The sequence below is a fragment of the Salmo salar genome, chromosome 28 (genome assembly GCF_965601325.2).
Source record: "Salmo salar chromosome 28, fSalSal1, whole genome shotgun sequence".
NCBI lineage: Eukaryota > Metazoa > Chordata > Actinopteri > Salmoniformes > Salmonidae > Salmo > Salmo salar.
In genome coordinates, this window is record NC_138318.1 from 14,768,640 (window position 1) to 14,787,732 (window position 19,093).

The window sequence follows — 19,093 nt, forward strand, 5'->3', positions numbered from 1 at the left end:
AAGCGTTCCCACACGCTGAGCACTTGTTGGCTGCCTTTCCTTCACTCAGCGGTCCAACTCATCCCAAACCATCTCAATTGGGTCGGGTCGGGTGTTTGTGGAGGCCAGGTCGTCTGATGCAGCACTCCATCACTCTCCTTCTTGGTCAAATAGCCCTTAAACAGCCTGGAGGTATGTTGGGTCATTGTCCTGTTGAAAAACAAATATGGGCCCCACTAAGCGTAAACCAGATGGGATGGCGTGACGCTGCAGAATGCTGTGTTAGCCATGCTGGTTAAGTGTGCCTAGAATAAAAAAAAAATCACAGACTGTGTCACCAGTAAATCACCATCACACCTCCTCCTCCATGCTTCACGGTGGAAACCACAAATGCGGAGATCATCCGTTCACCTACTCTGCATCTCACAAAGACATGGCGGTTGGAACCAAAAATCTCAAATTTGGACTCTCCACCAGTATAATGTCCATTGCTCGTGTTTCTTGGCCCAAGGAAGTCTCTTCTTATTATTGGTGTCCTTTAGTAGTGGTTTCTTTGCAGCAATTCGGCCATGAAGTCCCGATTCGCGCAGTCTCCTCTGAACAGTTGATGTTGAGATGTCTGTTACTTGAACTCTGAAGCATTTATTAGGGCTGCAATTTCTGAGGCTGGTAACTCTAATGAACTTATCCTCTGCAGCAGAGGTAATTCTGGGTCTTCCTTTCCTGTGGAGGTCCTTATGAGAACCAGTTTCTTCATAATGCTTGGTTTTTGCGACAGCACTTGAAGAAACTTTCAAAGTTCTTGAAATGTTCGTAATTGACTGACCTTCATGTCTTAAAGTAATGATGGACTGTCATTTCTCTTTGCTTATTTGAGCTGTTCGTGCCATAATATGGACTTGGTCTTTTACCAAATAGGGCTATCTTCTGTATACCCCCCTACCTTGTCACAACACAACTGATTGGCTCAAACGCATAAAGAAGGAAAGAAATTCCATAAATTAACTTTTAACAAGGCACACCTGTTAATTGAAATGCATTCCAGGTGACTACCTCATGAAGCTTGGTGAGAGAATGCCAAGAGTGTGCAAAGCTGTCATCAAGGCGAAGGGTGGCTACTTTGAAGAATCTCAAATATAAAATATATTTTTATTTGTTTACCACTTTCTTTGGTTAATACATGATTCCATATGTGTTATTTCATAGTTTTGATGTCTTCATTGTTCTTCTACAGTGTAGAAAATAGTACAATTAAAGAAAAACCCTGAAATGAGTATGTGTGTCCAAACTATTGACCCCTGAGTCAATACTTTGTAGAAGCACCTTTGGCAGCGATTTCAGCTGTGAGTCTTTCTGGGTAAGTCTCCAAGCGCTTTCCACACCTGGATTGAGCACCATTTGCCCATTTTTATTTATTATTATTTTTTACAATTATTTTCAAAATTCTTCAAGTTCTGTCATTGTTTTGTTGATTATTGCTAGAAAACCATTTTCAGGTCCTGTCATAGATTTTCAAGTATATTTACGTCAACTGTAACTCAGTGCTTGAACTGCCTGTGCTTAGCTCCAATACGTGCCCCAAACGTAACACTTTGTATTCAGGACAAAAAGTTAATTGCTTTGCCTGTTTTGTAATATTTAAAAAAAATTCTGTACAGGCTTCCTTCTTTTCACTCTGTCATTTAGGTTAGTATTGTGGAGTAACTACAATGTTGTTGATCCATCCTCAGTTTTCTACTATCACAGCTATTAAACTCTGTTACTATTTTAAAGTCAACATTGTGACATTGCCTCGTTGTGAAATCACTTAGTGGTTTCCTTCTTCTCCGGCAACAGAATTGTAGTGACTGGATGTATTGATATACAATCCAAAGTTTAATAACTTCATCATGCTGAAAATTATATTCAATGTCTACTTTCTTTACCCATCTACCAATAGGTGTCTTTATCTGTGAGGCATTGGAAAACCTCCCTGGTCTTTGTGGTTGAATCTGTGTTTGAAATTCACTGCTTGACTGAGGGACCTTAGAGATAATTGTATGTGTGGGGTACAGAGATGAGGTAGTCTTTCAGAAATCATGTTAAACACGTATTGCACACAGAGTGAGTCCATGCAACTTATGTGACTTGTTAAGTACATTTTTACTCTTGAACTTATTTAGGCGTGCCATAACAATGATGGGGTATTGTGTGTAGGCCAGTGACAAACACCCCCCCCCCGATATTTAATCCCTTTTAAATTTAGGCTGTAACACAACAAAATGTGGAAACTGTCAAGGGGTGTGAATACTTTCTGAAGGCACTGTATATATTTCCACACTATGAGGCTGGAATAATACTGTAAATTATGATCATGCCCTTTTAGTGTAAAGACATAAGCGTGCTTCAGTTCAGCTGGCGGCAAGCTGAAGTCAGCTATGCGAACCAAACGAGTGTGCTCGCATACAGTGGCTTGCAAAAGTATTCACCCCCTTTGCATTTTTCCTATTTTGTTACCTTGATTTTGGGAAGGGGGGTTGTATCATTTGATTTACACAACATGCCAACCACTTTGAATATTAAATATTTTGTATTGTGAAACAAACAAGAAGTAAGACAAAAAAACGGAACTATTCACCCCCCAAAGTCAATACTTTGTAGAGACAACTTTTGCAGCAATTAGTCTCTTGGGGTATGTTTCTATAAGCTTGGCACATCTAGCCACTGGGATTTTTGGATAGGTGCAGTACACCAGCGGAAATCTTTAAGTCATACCACAGATTCTCAATTGGATTGAGGTCTGGGCTTTGACTAGGCCATTCCAAGACATGTTAAATGTTTCCCCTTAAACCACTCAAGTGTTGCTTTAGCAGTATGCTTAGGGTCATTGGTGAAGCTCCTTCCCAGTCTCAAATCTCTGGAAGACTGAAACGGATTTCCCTGTATTTAGCACCATCCATCATTCCTTCAAATCTGATCAGTTTCCCAGTCCCTGTCGATGGAAAAACATGGGGATGGTGTTCTTGGGGTGATGATAGGTGTTGGGTTTGCGCCAGACATAGCGTTTTCCTTGATGGCCAAAAAGCTCAATTTGTAGTCTCATCTGACCAGAGTACCTTCTTCCATATGTTTGGGGGGTCTCCCACATGCCTTTTAGCAAACACCAAATGTTTTTGCTTATTTTTTTCTTTAAGCAATGGCTTTTTTCTGGCCACTCTTCCATAAAGCCCAGCTCTGTGGAGTGTACGGCTTAAAGTGGTCCTATGGACAGATACTCCAATCTTCTCTGTGGAGCTTTGCAGCTCATTCAGGGTTATCTTTGGTCTCTTTGTTGCCTCTCTGATTAATGCCCTCCTTGCCTGGTCCATGAGTTTTCATGGGTGGCCCTCTCTTGGCAGGTTTGTTGTGGTGCCATATTCTTGTCATATTTTAATAACGGATTTAATGGTGCTCCGTGGGATGTTCAACGTTTCTGATATTTTTTATAACCCAACCCTGATCTGTACTTCTCCACAACTTTGTCCCTGACCTGTTTGGAGAGCTCCTTCGTATTCATGGTGCCGCTTGCTTGGTGGTGCCCCTTGCTTGGTGGTGTTGCATACTCTGGGGCCTTTCAGAACAGGTGTGTGTGTGTATATATACTGAGATCATGTGACAGATCATGTGACACTTAGATTGCACACTGGTGGACTTCATTTAACTAATAATGTGACTTCTGAAGGTAATTGGTAGCACCAGATCTTATTTAGGGTACTTCATAGCAAAGGGCGTGAATACAGTTATTTTTTTCACTTCACCAATTTGGAATATTTTGTGTATGTCCATTACATAGAATCCAAATAAAAATCAATTTACATTTTTATTTATTTTATTTCACCTTTATTTAACCAGGTAAGCCAGTTGAGAACAAGTCCTCATTTACAACTGTGACCTGGCCACGGTAAGGCAAAGCAGTGTGACACAAACAACACAGAGTTACACATGGAATAAACAAACGTACAGTCAATAACACAATAGAAAAGTCTATATACAGTGTGTGCAAATGAAGTAAGATTAGGGAGGTAAGGCAATAAATAGGCCATAGTGGCGAAATAATTACAATTTTGCAAATAAACACTGGAGTGATAGATGTGCAGAAGATGAATGTGCAAGTAGAGATACTGGGGTGCAAAGGAGCAAAAAATAAAAAATAGAAATAAAATAAATAACAATATGGGGATGAGGTAGTTGGATGGGCTATTTACAGATGGGCTATATACAGGTGCAATGATCTGTAAGCTGCTCTGATAGCTGATGCTTAAAGTTAGTGAGGGAGATATGAGTCTCCAGCTTCCAGTGATTTTGCAATTCGTTCCAGTCATTGGCAGCAGAGAACTGGAAGGAAAGGCGGCCAAAGCAGGAATAGGCTTTGGGGGTGACCAGTGAAATATACCTGCTGGAGCGCGTGCTACGGGTGGGTGCTGCTATGATGACCAGTGAGCTGAGATAAGGCGGGGCTTTTCCTAGGAAGGACTTATAGATGACCTGGAGACAGTGGGTTTGGCGACGAATATGAAGCGAGGGCCAGCCAATGAGAGCATACAGGTCGCAATGGTGGGTGGTATATGGGGCTTTGGTGACGAAACAGATGGCACTGTGATAGACTGCATCCAATTTGCTGAGTAAAGTGTTGGAGGCTATTTTGTAATTGACATCGCCGAAGTCAAGGATCGGCAGGATAGTCAGTTTTGCGAGGGTATGTTTGGCAGCATGAGTGAACGATGCTCTGTTGCGAAATAGGAAGCCGATTCTAGATTTAATTTTGGGTTGGAGATGCTTAATATGAGTCTGGAAGGAGAGTTTACAGTCTAACCAGACACCTAGGTATTTGTAGTTGTCCACATATTCTAAGTCAGAACCGCCCAGAGTAGTGATGCTAGGCGGGCGGGCAAGTGTGGGCAGCGATCGGTTGAAGAGCATGCATTTAGTTTTACTTGCATTTAAGAGCAGTTGGAGGTGACGGAAGGAGAGTTATGGCATTGAAGCTCGTCTGGAGGTTAGTTACCACAGTGCCCAAAGAAGGGCCATAAGTATACAGAATGGTGACGTCTGCGTAGAGGTGGATCAGAGAATCACCAGCCGCAAGAGTGACATCATTGATGTATACAGAGAAAAGAGTCGGTCCGAGAATTGAACCCTGTGGCACCCCCATAGAGACTGCCAGAGGTCCGAACAATAGGCCCTCCGATTTGACACACTGAACTCTGTCTGAGAAGTAGTTGGTGAACCAGGCGAGGCAGTCATTTGAGAAACCAATGCTGTTGAGTCTGCCGATAAGAATGCGGTGATTGACTGAGTTGAAAGCCTTTGCCAGGTCGATGAATACGGCTGCACAGTATTGTCTTTTGTCGATGGCGATTATGATATCGTTTAGGACCTTGAGCGTGGCTGAGATGCACCCATGACCAGCTCGGAAACCAGATTGCATAGCGGAGAAGGTACAGTGGGATTCAAAATGGTCGGTGATCTGTTTTGTCAACTTGGCTTTCGAAGACCTTAGAAAGGCAGGGTAGGATAGATATAGGTCTGTAGCAGTTTGGGTCTAGACTGTCTCCCCCTTTGAAGAGGGGGATGACCGCGGCAGTTTTCCAATCTTTGGGGATCTCAGACGATGCGAAAGAGGTTGAACAGGCTAGTAATAGGGGTTGCAACAATTGCGGCGGATAATTTTAGAAAGAGAGGGTCCAGATTGTCTAGCCCAGCTGATTTATAGGGGTCTAGATTTTGCAACTCTTTCAGAACATCAGCTATCTGGATTTGGGTGAAGGAGAAATGGGGCAGGCTTGGGAAAGTTGCTGTGGGGGGTACAGAGCTTGTGACCGGGGTAGGGGTAGCCAGCCGTAGAAAAATGGAAATTCTCGATAATCATAGATTTATCGGTGGTGAGTGTTTCCCTGCCTAAGTGCAGTGGGCTGCTGGGAGGAGGTGCTCTTATTCTCAAATAACTTTTTGGAGTTTGTGCTACAGGATGCACATTTCCATTTGAAAAAGCTAGCCTTTGCTTTCCTAACTGCCTTTTGTATATTGGTTCCTAACTTCCCTGAAAAGTTACATATTGCGGGGGCTATTCGATGCTAATGCAGTACGCCACAGGATGTTTTTGTGCTGGTCAAGGGCAGTCAGGTCTGGAGTGAACCAAGGGCTATATCTTTCCTTGGTTCTACATTTTTTGAATGGGGCATGCTTATTTAAGATGGGGACTTTTAAAGAATAACCAGGCATCCTCTACTGATGGAATGAGGTCGATATCTTTCCAGGATACCCGGGCCAGGTTGATTAGAAAGGCCAGCTCACGGAATTGTTTTAGGGAGCGTTTGCGGAGCGATGAGGTGTGGTCATTTGACCGCAGACCCATTACGGATGCAGGCAATGAGGCAGTGATCGCTGAAATCCTGGTTGAAGACAGCAGAGGTGTATTTAGAGGGCAGGTTGGTCAGGATGATATCTATGAGGGTGCCTGAGTTTACGGATTTGGGGTTGTACCTGGTAGGTTCCATAATAATTTGGGTGAGATTGAGGGCATCTAGCTTGGATTGTATGTGAAGATAAATGGGGGGCAATTAATTCACATATGGTGTCCAGGGCGCAGCTGGGGGCTGAGGGGTGTCTGTAACAAGCGGCAACAGTGAGAGACTTATTTCTGGAAAGGTGGATTTTGAAAAGTAGAAGCTCGAACTGTTTTGTCACAGACCTGGATAGCATGACAGAACTCTGCAGGCTGTCTCTGTAGAAGATTGCAACTCCAGCCCCTTTGGCAGTTCTATCTTGGCAGAAAATGTTATAGTTGGGGATGGAAATTTCAGAATTTTTGGTGGCCTTCCTAAGCCAGGATTCAGACATGGCTAGGACATCAGGGTTGGCAGAGTGTGCTAAAGCAGTGAAAAAAATGTACTTGGGGAGGAGGCTTCTGATGTTAACATGCATGAAACCAAGGCTTTTATGGTTACAGAAGTCAACAAATGATAGCGCCTGGGGAACAGGAGTGGAGCTGGGGGCTACAGGGCCTGGGTTAACCTCGACATCACCAGAAGAACAGAGGAGGAGTAGGATACGGGTCACGCTAAAGGCTATAAGAACTGGTCGTCTAGTGCGTTGAGGACAGAGAATTAAAGGAGCCGATTTCTGGGTGTCGTAGAGTAGGTTCAAGGCATAATGTACAGACAAGGGTATGGTAGGATGTGAGTACAGTGGAGGTAAACCTATGCGTTGCGTGATGATGAGAGAGGTTTAGTCTCTGGAGTTATCAATTAACATACAGGTAGGTGAGGTCTCCACATATGTATGGGGTGGGACAAAAGAGCTATCTAAGACAATTTGAGCGGGACTGAGGGCTCTACAGTGAAATGAAGCAATAGAAACTAGCCAAGACATCAGTAGACAATGCATATTGACATTAGTGAGAGGCATAAAGCAATCACAGGTGTTGATCAGGAGAGCTAAGACAACAACGGGTAAATGGCAAAGATAGGGCAGAGCGGGTCAGTTAAATACATACAAGACCTGAGTTTGAGGCTGGGGCCGACAGGTTAACAAAATGAGGTACCGTGATATTGAAACAGCATCAGCTGTGTAGCCGAGTGATCATCGGGTCAAAAGAGTAGCAATAGGTGAGACAGGGTGCTGTACGGTAGTCACTACTCCACTGGGCGAGCAGGGGACACAGCATTCAGAAAAAGCTAATGGGCCGGGGCTAGTAGATGGTTCTGCGGCGATATCGTAACAGAATAGCCTGTTGAGACCACATCGGGCGATCACGTCGGCAGTCCAGTCGTGATGGATCGGTGGGGCTCCGTGTCGACAATAAAGGGTCCAGGCCAATTGGCAAAGGAGGTCATTTTAGCCCTAGAATTAGTTGGTATATGGGTCTCGCTCAAGGCTAACTGGTGCTTGCTTTGGGACAGAGGCGTTAGCTAACAGTAGCCACTCGTTTGCAGCTGGTTAGCTAGCAGCTAGCTAGGAGTAATGATCCAGAGTGGCCCGTGAGAGTAAATGTCATTCCAGTTAATCTGTTCTGTTGTATTGTTATCACGTTGTGGTTCAACACTGACATGTTTGTAGCTTTAATGAGGGTTATACAAGTGTATGAGTTCCTCATGCATATTCTACTGTCTGGATAGTTACCACTTTATTACAATATGTAAATATTAATGTTATACTAAAATACGGAATGTGCACAAATATTCACGCAAAATTGAAATGTGTAGTGTACAAACTTAACATAATGAACAGGAATGACATTTACTCTCACGGGTGGCCTAATATATAACTATATGAAAGCCACGCCCCTAATAGACCATGCCTCCTGAAAATAACCTGTGGATTATATTAAGAGACCCAGCTGCTAGGTCAACCCAGCATGAAAGTGAATTAAAAACCCAACTGATGGTTAAATTAACCCATGTTTGGGTAATCAAAATAACCCAGCATGTTGGGTTATTCACACAACCCAACTGGCTGAGTCAAAATAACCCAGCGTGTGTTCTTTCAAATATTTACCCAGCGCTGGGTTACCAAATAACCCAAATTGTGTTATTTTTAACCCAGCATCTTTTTGAGTGTACCGTGAAATTGCCCCTCACCTAAAAGTAATCCAAGGTTCTCATTAACTAATAAGATGTCTTAAGCCTAGCTCTCCCTTTGTCCCGCTGTAGACATGCAGCCATGTAATGGTTATAAGACCTTAACCTGCACTTAGAACTCTCCTGAATCACTCCAATCTCAGGATTACTATTACACCCACTAAAACTAATCTCTTATAGACACTGGAGCGAGTTGGCACACACTACAATAACAGAGAGTAATTGTTATGGAATTTCATCCGGTTTTCCCAACCACCACAATAACATCCAATAATGTGTTACAATGGCCTTGGCCTTGTACTTAACTATGTTGTTTTCATGTTGTTAATCAATAGCAGCTGGCCAGAGTTGGCTACACACTCACCTGTGTTAGTCAGCGTAGTGTGTTTTGTGTGTGTATGTGTGTGCAGGCACGTTCAATCAGTTCTATCATGCCTGGCCAATAGCAGACTGGCTCTAGTTGTTTTCTTGTTTTTTTGTATTGCAATATACCCCTCAAATGGTGGCTAATTGTGAAATGAGCTAGAAACAAAAGACACGGTAAGCACTCTCATGTGAATGCTGAAAGCCCTTATGTTCATTATTCATCGTATACGCCTTTATTTATCTGTTTTGACAGAAAACTGCATCTATGACCTCACTGCCTGTTGAGGACCTCGGAGAGCCTCTTCCTCAACACTGGAAGTGCTACATGTCACCACAAGGCCGGCACTACTATGTCAACACAGCCAGCAATGGTAAGGACACACATGGAGACTGACATACATGTATTGCCTAAGATAAGTTGATTCATATGAATCTGGAGATGTTGAAAGTCACTGCTACGTAACAATGTCCTCAGAGCACTAGTTGACTGCTGAGGTGTCTGACTGGTACTGCTGGGTGTCGAGGCACATTAAAGACTTGGGGAAGATATCTCCTCTTCACACCATTGTTTCTGTCCACACAATTAGCTGTCTGTCTCTATCCCCAGCACCACCACTCAAACACACCGACAGGGACAGAGACACACAGAGACTGAGAAAGCAACAGGGTGAGCTTTCCTCTGTTTAGAATAGGACAGGCACTGGCACAGTATTGATTTACTGACCTTAAATGAACTCGGGAGGAAACGTGAAGTGTTGACATGATGGTGTGAAATGGAATGGAAGACCCGCTGGGGGATGTTATTATGCCTGCTGTGGGTGTCATGGCAACTACAGAGAGGAGGGGGGGGGGGGGAAATGGATGAATGAAGTTCAGATTCTGAGTTTATTTTTGAGGAGAAGTAAGATTGGCAGTGTAGCACTGTGAGGTGGTAGACGATAGAAGATGTAGACCTACTGTATTTTTGTCATGAAACCACTCACTTATGAGTAAAGCGATTCAGTGCCTTTACAAGTTATGTTGTGAATGATAGTAGCTGTAATTAAGACCAAAGGCATTCCCAGTGTTGCATGTCTGGGATCATGGTTTTACTGTGTGGAGCGGGAAGATTGTGTGTGTAGAGTTGGGCACATGGTCTACGCTTGGCCATGAGAAAACAGCTACAATTTGTCAAACCAAAACTCCGCCCAGAAACACAACCAGAATAACAAGTTGCTCCTTCCTCTCTCTCCTTTTTAGATGAAGGTCTCTTTGGTTAATGTGTTAATGGGAAAGAGAAAAGACAAACCAAACTAGAGGGCAACCATGTTTGGCTACACCCTCTTCTGAAGGATTGTCTGCCACACAGCCAAAAGCATGGCAAAACCCCTTCACATTGTTGTTATTTCCCTTACATACTCATTTCAGATCCGAGTTGATTCCACTGATCTGTTGTGTGCTTCTCTATCTGGAGAATAACCATCTCTTCAGTAGATAACCATCTCTTCAGGGTTGCAGAGAGATGAGGGGGATATGATCCCATGACACTCTTTTGTTCTTGATGCTGGATTCGTTTTATTTGCTGTCAGATTTCCTTGGAGGGAAATGCTTAATCTTTCAGAGCTTTACACAAAAATACACACAGCTGTAACGGTCATCCCAGCTGAAAAATTCAGATGATTATTGTACTTGTGGTATTGCAAAATTGGCCTCTGAGGGGCATAGACAATCATCAGTCCTTCTTTGATGTGCTTTTCTCAAGTAATTGGAAATTTAAGCACAATAAATGCACAGCACACACACACACACACACACACACACACACACACACACACACACACACACACACACACACACACACACACACACACACACACACACACACACACACACAGTCAACCAGCAGAGCCACTGTAACTAGGACTTTTCCAAACAGTCTCCAACTATCTAATAACATTTAACTGAAGCAATCTGCTATTTATAGGCTATCCGCTATTTCAAACGGGCCTCCCTCCCTCTTATGTTAAAGTTCAGATAGATTAGATAATGTTGTGTGTGTGCGTGCGTGCACATATGTATGCTATGTTTGTGCGCACGACACTTACACGCATGTGCGTCCGTGTGTATTATGTTTCTGCGTTGCTATAGTAACCAGAGGGCCATCATGCGTGGGTGAGCTAGTGCTGTAAAGGTTCCTGAGTTACACCTTGTTTCTTGGAGGTTTCCTTCCTGTATTGCTGTGCATTACAGTTTGGCAACTATGTTGTGGTTCAGTGTGTTTCTGTACTGTGGTTTCCTCACATTCTCCCTGGGCATCCTCCTCTCTGTCCAGAGCGTAGCTTTGTAAAAAAAATCCTGCATAGACCCACAGCCTGCCGTCTCCCAACAGACACTATTAGACATTTTATAGATGCCTAGACTGTTTATTGTTGTCTATAACATTTTCGGTAGACTCTAAAGGCTATAGTGACACAATGTTTTATGCTTAGTTCTCTCAATATGACTTTTTGTCAGATACCATCATTTGTCCTTTTTTTTCAATTCATCATTTGTTGTGAGCTGTTTCGGGCATTGGTGAGTTACCCTCCATGCTACAACCAGATAAATGTAGTTAGTGTGAATGGGCCGTAGTGTGTGCATGCGAGGAGAGTGTCAGAGCGTCAGCTGGTTATGAATTAAAGATGGGGATTGCTAGACCTAACTAGGCCATATTACTACTAATTCTGTTCACTCACATTGATATCCCACACAGCCAGTGCCGGTTCCAGGCATAAGCAGCATAAGGGGTTGCTTAGGGCCCTTGGCTGCTAGGAGCCCCCAACACAATTATTATCAGATATCAAAGTAAGACTGAGATGCAGACTGTCGAAGTAACAATATTTAATGTTCCAACAGGGACAAGCAGAAGACGGGTCAAGGCAGACAGAGATACAGGTCGGCGGGCAGGCTCAGGGTCAGGGGCAGGCAGAGTGGTCAGGCCGGTGGGCACAGAGTCCAGAAAACATGCAAGGGCCAAAACCGGGAGGACTAGCAAAGACAAATAGAAAGCAGGAGCAAGGGAAAACGCTGGTAGACTTGAAAACATACAAGACAAACTGGCCCAGAGAGACAGGAAACACACAGGGATAAATACACAGGAGAAAACAAGGGGGGTGGGGGTGGAGTCAATAACGAGACAGGTGAAACAGATCAGGGCGTGACAATTATAATATTTTTTTTAGGAACTTAATCGGGGTCTCAACTAGAGGTCGACCGATTATGATTTTTCAACGCCGATACCGATTATTTGGTGATCGGAACCGCCGGTACCGATTAATCGGCCAATTTAATTTAAATTTTTTTGTATTTATTAAATGTTTATATTTTTTATTAAAAACATTTTTTTTATTATTATTTTTTAAACTTTTCTTTCTTTCTTTATTTGTAATAATGACAATTACAACAATACTGAATGAACACTTATTTTAACTTACATCAATAAAATCAATTTAGCCTCAAATAAATAATGAAACATGTTCAATTTGGTTTAAATAATGCAAAACAAAGTGTTGGAGAAGAAAGTAAAAGTGCAATATGTGCCATGTAAGAAAGCTAATGTTTAAGTGCCTTGCTCAGAACATAGGAACATATGAAAGCTGGTGGTTCCTTTTAACATGAGTCTTCAATATTCCCAGGTAAGAAGTTTTAGGTTGTAGTTATTATAGGAATTATAGGACTATTTCTCTCTATACGATTTGTATTTTATATACCTTTGACTATTGGATGTTCTTATAGGCACTTTAGTATTGCCAGTGTAACAGTATAGCTTCCGTCCCTCTCCTCGCTCCTACCTGGGCTCGAACCAGGAACACATCGACAACAGCCACCCTCGAAGCAGCGTTACCCATGTAGAGGAAGGGGAACAACTACTCCAAGTCTCAGAGAGAGTGACGTTTGAATCGCTATTAGCGCGCACCCCGCTAACTAGCTAGCCATTTCACATCGGTTACACCAGCCTCATCTTGGGAGTTGATAGGCTTGAAGGGGTGGGTATAATTTGTGGAACGTTCCAACAGGAATCTGTTCCAAAAAACGTAAAGTAAAAGGTTGCCAACCAACAACGCATACAAAGTAGCAACGCATACAAACCTAGCTAACTAGCTGCCGAATAGGCATCAACTCACCACGGAGCTTATTCTTAATGTTTGTCCATAGGCAAACAGACATGTGAGGACAGACATTTTTCGGAATAAACGTGATGAAAAACGCAATGAAATAGACCACTCCCTACCCGGTATCTTATTCTTCCGCTATACAACTTTGTATGCGTTGTTTTTTGGCAACCTTGTTATTTACGAAGTTTTTGGAATAGATTCCTGTTGGAACGTTCCACAAATTATACCCACCCGGGTTGAAGTCATAAACAGCGCAATGCTTGAAGCACAGCGAAGGCTGTTTGAATGAATGCTTACAAGCCTGCTGGTGCCTACCACCGCTCAGTCAGACTGCTCAATCAAATCATAGACTTAATTATAATATAATAAACACACAGAAATACGAGCCTTTGGTCATTAATATGGTCGAATCCGGAAACTATCATCTCGAAAACATTTTTTTTTTTTCAGTGACATATGGAACCGTTCCGTATTTTATCTAACGGGTGGCTAAGTCGAAATATTCCTGTTAGGCATTGATGTTTATGGTTAGGTACATTGGTGCAACGACAGTGCTTTTTTCACAAATGCGCTTGTTAAATCAACACCCGTTTGTCGAAGTAGGCTGTGATTCAATGAAAATTAACAGACACCGTATCGATTATATGCAACGCAGGACACGTTAGATAAACTAGTAATATCATCAACCATGTGTAGTTAACTAGTGATTATGTTAAGATTGATAGTTTTTTATAAGTCTAATGCTAGCTAGCAACTTACCTTTGCTTCTTGCTGCCCTCGCGTAACAGGAAGTCAGCCTGCCATGCAGGCTCCTTGTGGAGTGCAATGTAAGGCAGGTGGTTAGAGCGCTGGACTGGTAACCGAAGGTTGCAAAAACGAATCCCCCCTGAACAAGGCAGTTAACCCCCGTTCCTAGGCCATCATTGAAAATAAGAATGTGTTCTTAATCTGACTTGCCTAGTTAAATAAAGGTGTAAAAATATATATTTTTTTTAATCGGCAAATCGGTGGCAAAAAATACCGATTACCGATTGTTATGAAAACTTGAAATTGGCCCTAATTAATCGGCCATTCCGATTAATCGGTCGACCTCTAGTCTCAACTTACTATTGAGAATGAGAATAGTATAATACACCAGGTGAATCAGCAGTTTTTCTCTTGTTATGTCAGTCAATTTAGCCATGTAAACTTACAATTTTTAGATTGGTAGTTAGTCTAGCCAGCTATCTAAACGTGTAGTTATTCATGACCGAATACCAACTGGGCATGCAAGGCACGTGCCTAGGGGCCCTGACCTCTAGTGGGCCCCCAATTGATTTTGTTAGTCATTCTCTCTCAGATATCATATTAACATGGCATAAGTCATTACAAAATGTGTAGAATTGCAGGAAATTACCTGTAAAACTGCAAAAAAATATATCTCTGCCATATGTCAAAATGAGTACAATTGCATGAAATGTATATATTTTGCAACGTTATCAAATCAAAGTTTGTCGGTTTCATACACCGATTTGCAGATGTTATCACAGGTGCAGTGAAATGCTTGTGTTTCTAGCTGTAATAGTGTTGTAATACCTGGTAATGCCCCCATGGCAAAATGTGTGTGTGGCGGGGGGATGAACTTTAATATACTTTTAAAATGTCTAAAATCAAATCAAAACTGTGGAGAAATTATAATGGACCTACATTCATACAGTTTTTTTGACTGTATCCAGCTCGCTAATAATCACTGAAATGAAAGCTACGCAGTCCGGGATCATCGAACATTTCAAAAACGATGGATAGAGGACACACTTTCTTTTTTTTATTACAAATTTTGATGGCGAGGAAATATAACCAATTTTCTGTGCGGTCCCCAGGGATCAAAATGACTTTGACACACTTGTGTAAGTGTATTGAAATCTTGTCTCAGCTATCCTGGAATTACAGCTTTGTAATGAGCTTGTTACAGAGTAAATATGTTGGAGGATGTGTGTAGAGCCGCAGCCTACCTCTCATCTGAGCACACTGATGTGAAGTAGATAATCACTCCAATCTGCATTTCCAGGTGCCAGTTGCTAAGTAACAGACCCTTTTGATGTCAACAGTGTTACAGTTCTGTTGTAAGCCTGATAGTAAATAGAGATGTTTCTTTCACCTTTCAGTCCATTATCCACTGATATTACATTAATTTCCTGTTCATTTTCTGATTAAACGTGTCATGCATCTAGGCCTACACGTAAAATTAAGTATTTTTTTTCAATGTAATTTAAACATTGAAACCTTCATTTCCTGTTAATTTTCTTAGTAAAGTTGTCATGCAACCAGGCCTGCACATGAAATTAACACATTGTCAATGTAATTGAAACTATAAGGTCACTTGTCACAGAGACTTGCTATCTACAGTACCAGTCAAAAGTTTGGAAACACCTACTTATTCAAGGGTTTTTCTTTATTTTTACAATTTTCTACATGGTAGAATAATGTGATGACATGAAAACTATGGAATCATGTAGTAACCAAAAAAGTGTTAAACTAATCAAAATCTATTTTATGTTTGAGATACTTCAAAGTAGTCACCCTTTGCCTTTGACAGCTTTGCACACTCTTGGCATTCTCTCAAACAGCTTCATGAGGTAATCACCTGGAATGCATTTCAATTAACAGGTGTGCAGACACCGGCCATGTTCAACGGGTTTGTACACACGTCACGTAAAGTTAGCCAACGAGCCAGCCAGCTAACATTAGCTAGTTAAACAACAATGAACAGTGCCAACAATGCCACAGTGCTGGGAGCTAACCAGGCAGGTTCAATGTTAGCTAGCTAACATTAGGCTCTAACTAGAAAAGCAAATGGCTCTGGGAAATGAATAATAGCATCAGCTAGGGAGCCAGCCAGCTAACATAACTAGCTAGCTAACAGTACAATTTAGCTTTTAATGAAATCACTTTCTGTCAATATTTGAAATGTGTAATATCTGAAAATGTAGCTAGCTATCTTACCTGTATACATCATCATGCATGATGGATGCATCTCCCTGTCAGGGATGCCATACCACCTTTGCCCTTAGTTTGAAGATGTAATCCGGAGGTGTTTTCTCCATCTCTTTAGCAATCATACTCTAATTCCACTGATTTCAAAACTTGATCCTCCAGAAAGTGGAGAGCAACACTTATGCAGCTCCACTACACAATACATTTTTAAAAAGCTGCGTTCAACAGGATTACCAAAACAGACTGACGAGCTCAAATAGACAGAAGCCCTCTATGTGGCAGACCAATCCTCTCTTCTCTCTCGGCATGGCCAGCCCACTCATTATCTCAGCCAATCAACGGCTAGTGGGAAGGTTGCTCACTTTTTCTGTGGCTTAACCAACAAGGCTCGGAATTTAAACATTTTATTCAATATTTACAGATGACATACACGTTTGTTATTAAGGCACATGAAAATGTACATGTTTGAGAAGGCATTTCTGACAAACACGCTTTGATAAATATTTTTTTTTACATTCAAACGGCTCTCCTGTGAAGTCGTGACTTGCGACATACGCCTAGTTTCCTGAATCGGGTCACATATTATGGCAAGAACAGCTCAAATAAGCAAAGAGAAAAGACAGTCCGTCATTACTTTAAGACAGGAAGGTCAGTGAATGTGGAAAATTTCAAGAACTTTGAAAATGTCTTCATGTGCAGTCGCAAAAAACATCAAGCACTATAATAAAACTGACTCTCACGAGGACCGCCACAGGAAAGGAAGACCCAGAGTTACCTCTGCTGCAGAGGATAAGTTCATTACAGTTAACTGCACCTCAGATTGCAGCCAAATAAATGCTTCACATATTTCAAGTAACAGACACATCTCAACATCAACTGTTCAGAGGACACTGCGTGAATCAGGCCTTCATGGTCAAATTGCTGCAAAGAAACCACTACTAAAGGACACCAATAAGAAGAAGAGATTGCTTGGGCCAAGAAACACGAGCAATGGACATTAGACCGGTGGAAGTCTGTCCTTTTGGTCTGAATTCAAATTTGAGATTTTTGGTTCCAACCGGCATGTCTTTGTGAGACACAGAGTAGGTGAACGGATGATCTCCGCATTTGTGGTTCCCACCGTGAAGCATGGAGGAGGAGGTGTGATGGTGTGGGGGTGCTTTGCTGGTGACGCTGTCAGTGATTTATTTAGAATTCAATGCACACTTAACCAGCATGGCTACCACAGCATTCTGCAGTGACACACCATCCCATCTGGGTCTGCGCTTAGTGGGACTATCATTTGTTTTTCAACAGGACAATGACCCAAAACACACACTCAAGGCTGTTTAAGGGCTATTTGACCAAGGAGAGTGATGGAGTGCTGCGTCAGATGATCTGTCATCCATAATCACCCAACCGCAAACCAATTGAGATGGTTTGGTATGAGTTGGACCACAGAAGAATGTTAGAAAATCATTCCACATTAAGCTGGTTGAGAGAATGCCAAGAGTGTGCAAAGCTGTCATCAAGGCTAAAGGTGGCTACTTTGAAGAATATAAAATAACACTTTTTTGGTTACTACATGATTCCATGTGTTATTTCATAGTTTTGATGTCTTCACTATTATTCTACAATGTCGAAAATAGTAAAAATAAAGTAAAACCCTTAAATGAGTAGGTGTTTTAAAACCTTTGACTGGTACTGTAAATATAATGTAAACCCGTATTTAACTTCGCTCATTGTCACACTTTACTCATGCTAATTTGACATGCCAATGTCTCTTGAAGTAGCTGCATCTGCTTGTGATATTACAACAACTAAGAAGTTACTGCAAACAACGAACACTGCTGTTTTTCCTCGGACGTCATTGCACGTGCGATAGAACAGCAGAATGTATACAGCAAATGTATTTTACCAGGTTGCATGATGCTCCTCAACTCCGTTTCATCAACAAAACAATAATCGCGGCAGTGGGGCTTACAGTGGCACTATTTCCCCTACTGCGGATTCCATCTTTAATGATGTTACTAGAATACCTGTTCCCAGATTGCAGTAGAGATTTGATTGAATTATTCTTTTGATGTATTTTATAGCACAATGACAATTATTGAGAGTGTAGTCGAGATTTGATTGAATCCTATCTTGATGTATCGTTAGTATAGCGTAATGACACTTACAGAGACTTGCCCCTTCTCAGGATTTTATTGCTACTGCTGTAGCTCCTGAGAGAAGGATACAGTGACATACAATTCCCCAGAGCTAACCTAATTATACTGTATTTCTTTCCATTAATATCTGATTCCTCCCATCAGATCGATTTCCTTTGTCAAGCTAACGGAGAGAAATAGAGGCAGAAAGCACCTTTTTAATGAACTGTTGTGACTGTGTTGTGACAGTGTTATACATCGTATCGGAAGGGAAAGACTCTCTCCTCCTTTGAGTCTGTCTGCCAAATCTCTCTCTCTCACCTTTCTCTGTTTCTGTCGCCGTCTTTTTTTCTCTGTCTGTCTGTCTGTCTGTCTGTCTGTCTGTCTGTCTGTCTGTCTGTCTGTCTGTCTGTCTGTCTGTCTGTCTGTCTGTCTGTCTGTCTGTCTGTCTGTCTGTCTGTCTCTGTGTGTCTGTCTGTCTGTCTCTGTGTGTGTCATCGGAACTGATAGTTTTGGCTCAGTCTCTGCTTAGTACAGGCAGACAGCTGAGTGCTAGCCAAAGACACAAATGAAATAAAAGCTTGTTAGTCTCAATGACTATTCTCTCCCTGGTGACACTAAGGGGTAATTGAGATCAAATTTGTATTGTGAATTTGGATATTGAAGTTAAGTGAATCACAGATTTTCTCTCTGTCTATCAGGTTCTGTGTCAGTCTTGCTTCTTATCCTCTTTTCTTTTGCTCTCTCTTGTTCTTGCTTCCTCCGGCAAGAGTAAAATGGGGACACATGAATTGAAAGAGTGAGGCAGAGAGTCTTGGTGAAGTTAAACAGCCATATTGGATTTACTGAAAGTTTGCACCTGTTATTTTTAACACACGGATTTGACGATAAAAGCAGTAAAAAAAAATGAAATAAT

General features: G+C 41.9%; 1 protein-coding gene across 1 annotated transcript in view; it reads left to right on the forward strand.

The window, feature by feature from the left end:
• Positions 1-19,093, forward strand: part of gas7b (growth arrest-specific 7b) — a 52,877-nt gene that overhangs the window by 13,050 nt on the left and 20,734 nt on the right. Inside the window, exon 2 of the mRNA XM_014179549.3 lies at positions 9,196-9,313. Within this exon, the coding sequence (XP_014035024.1) occupies positions 9,196-9,313 (118 nt within the window). The remainder of the gene's footprint in view (positions 1-9,195; positions 9,314-19,093) is intronic.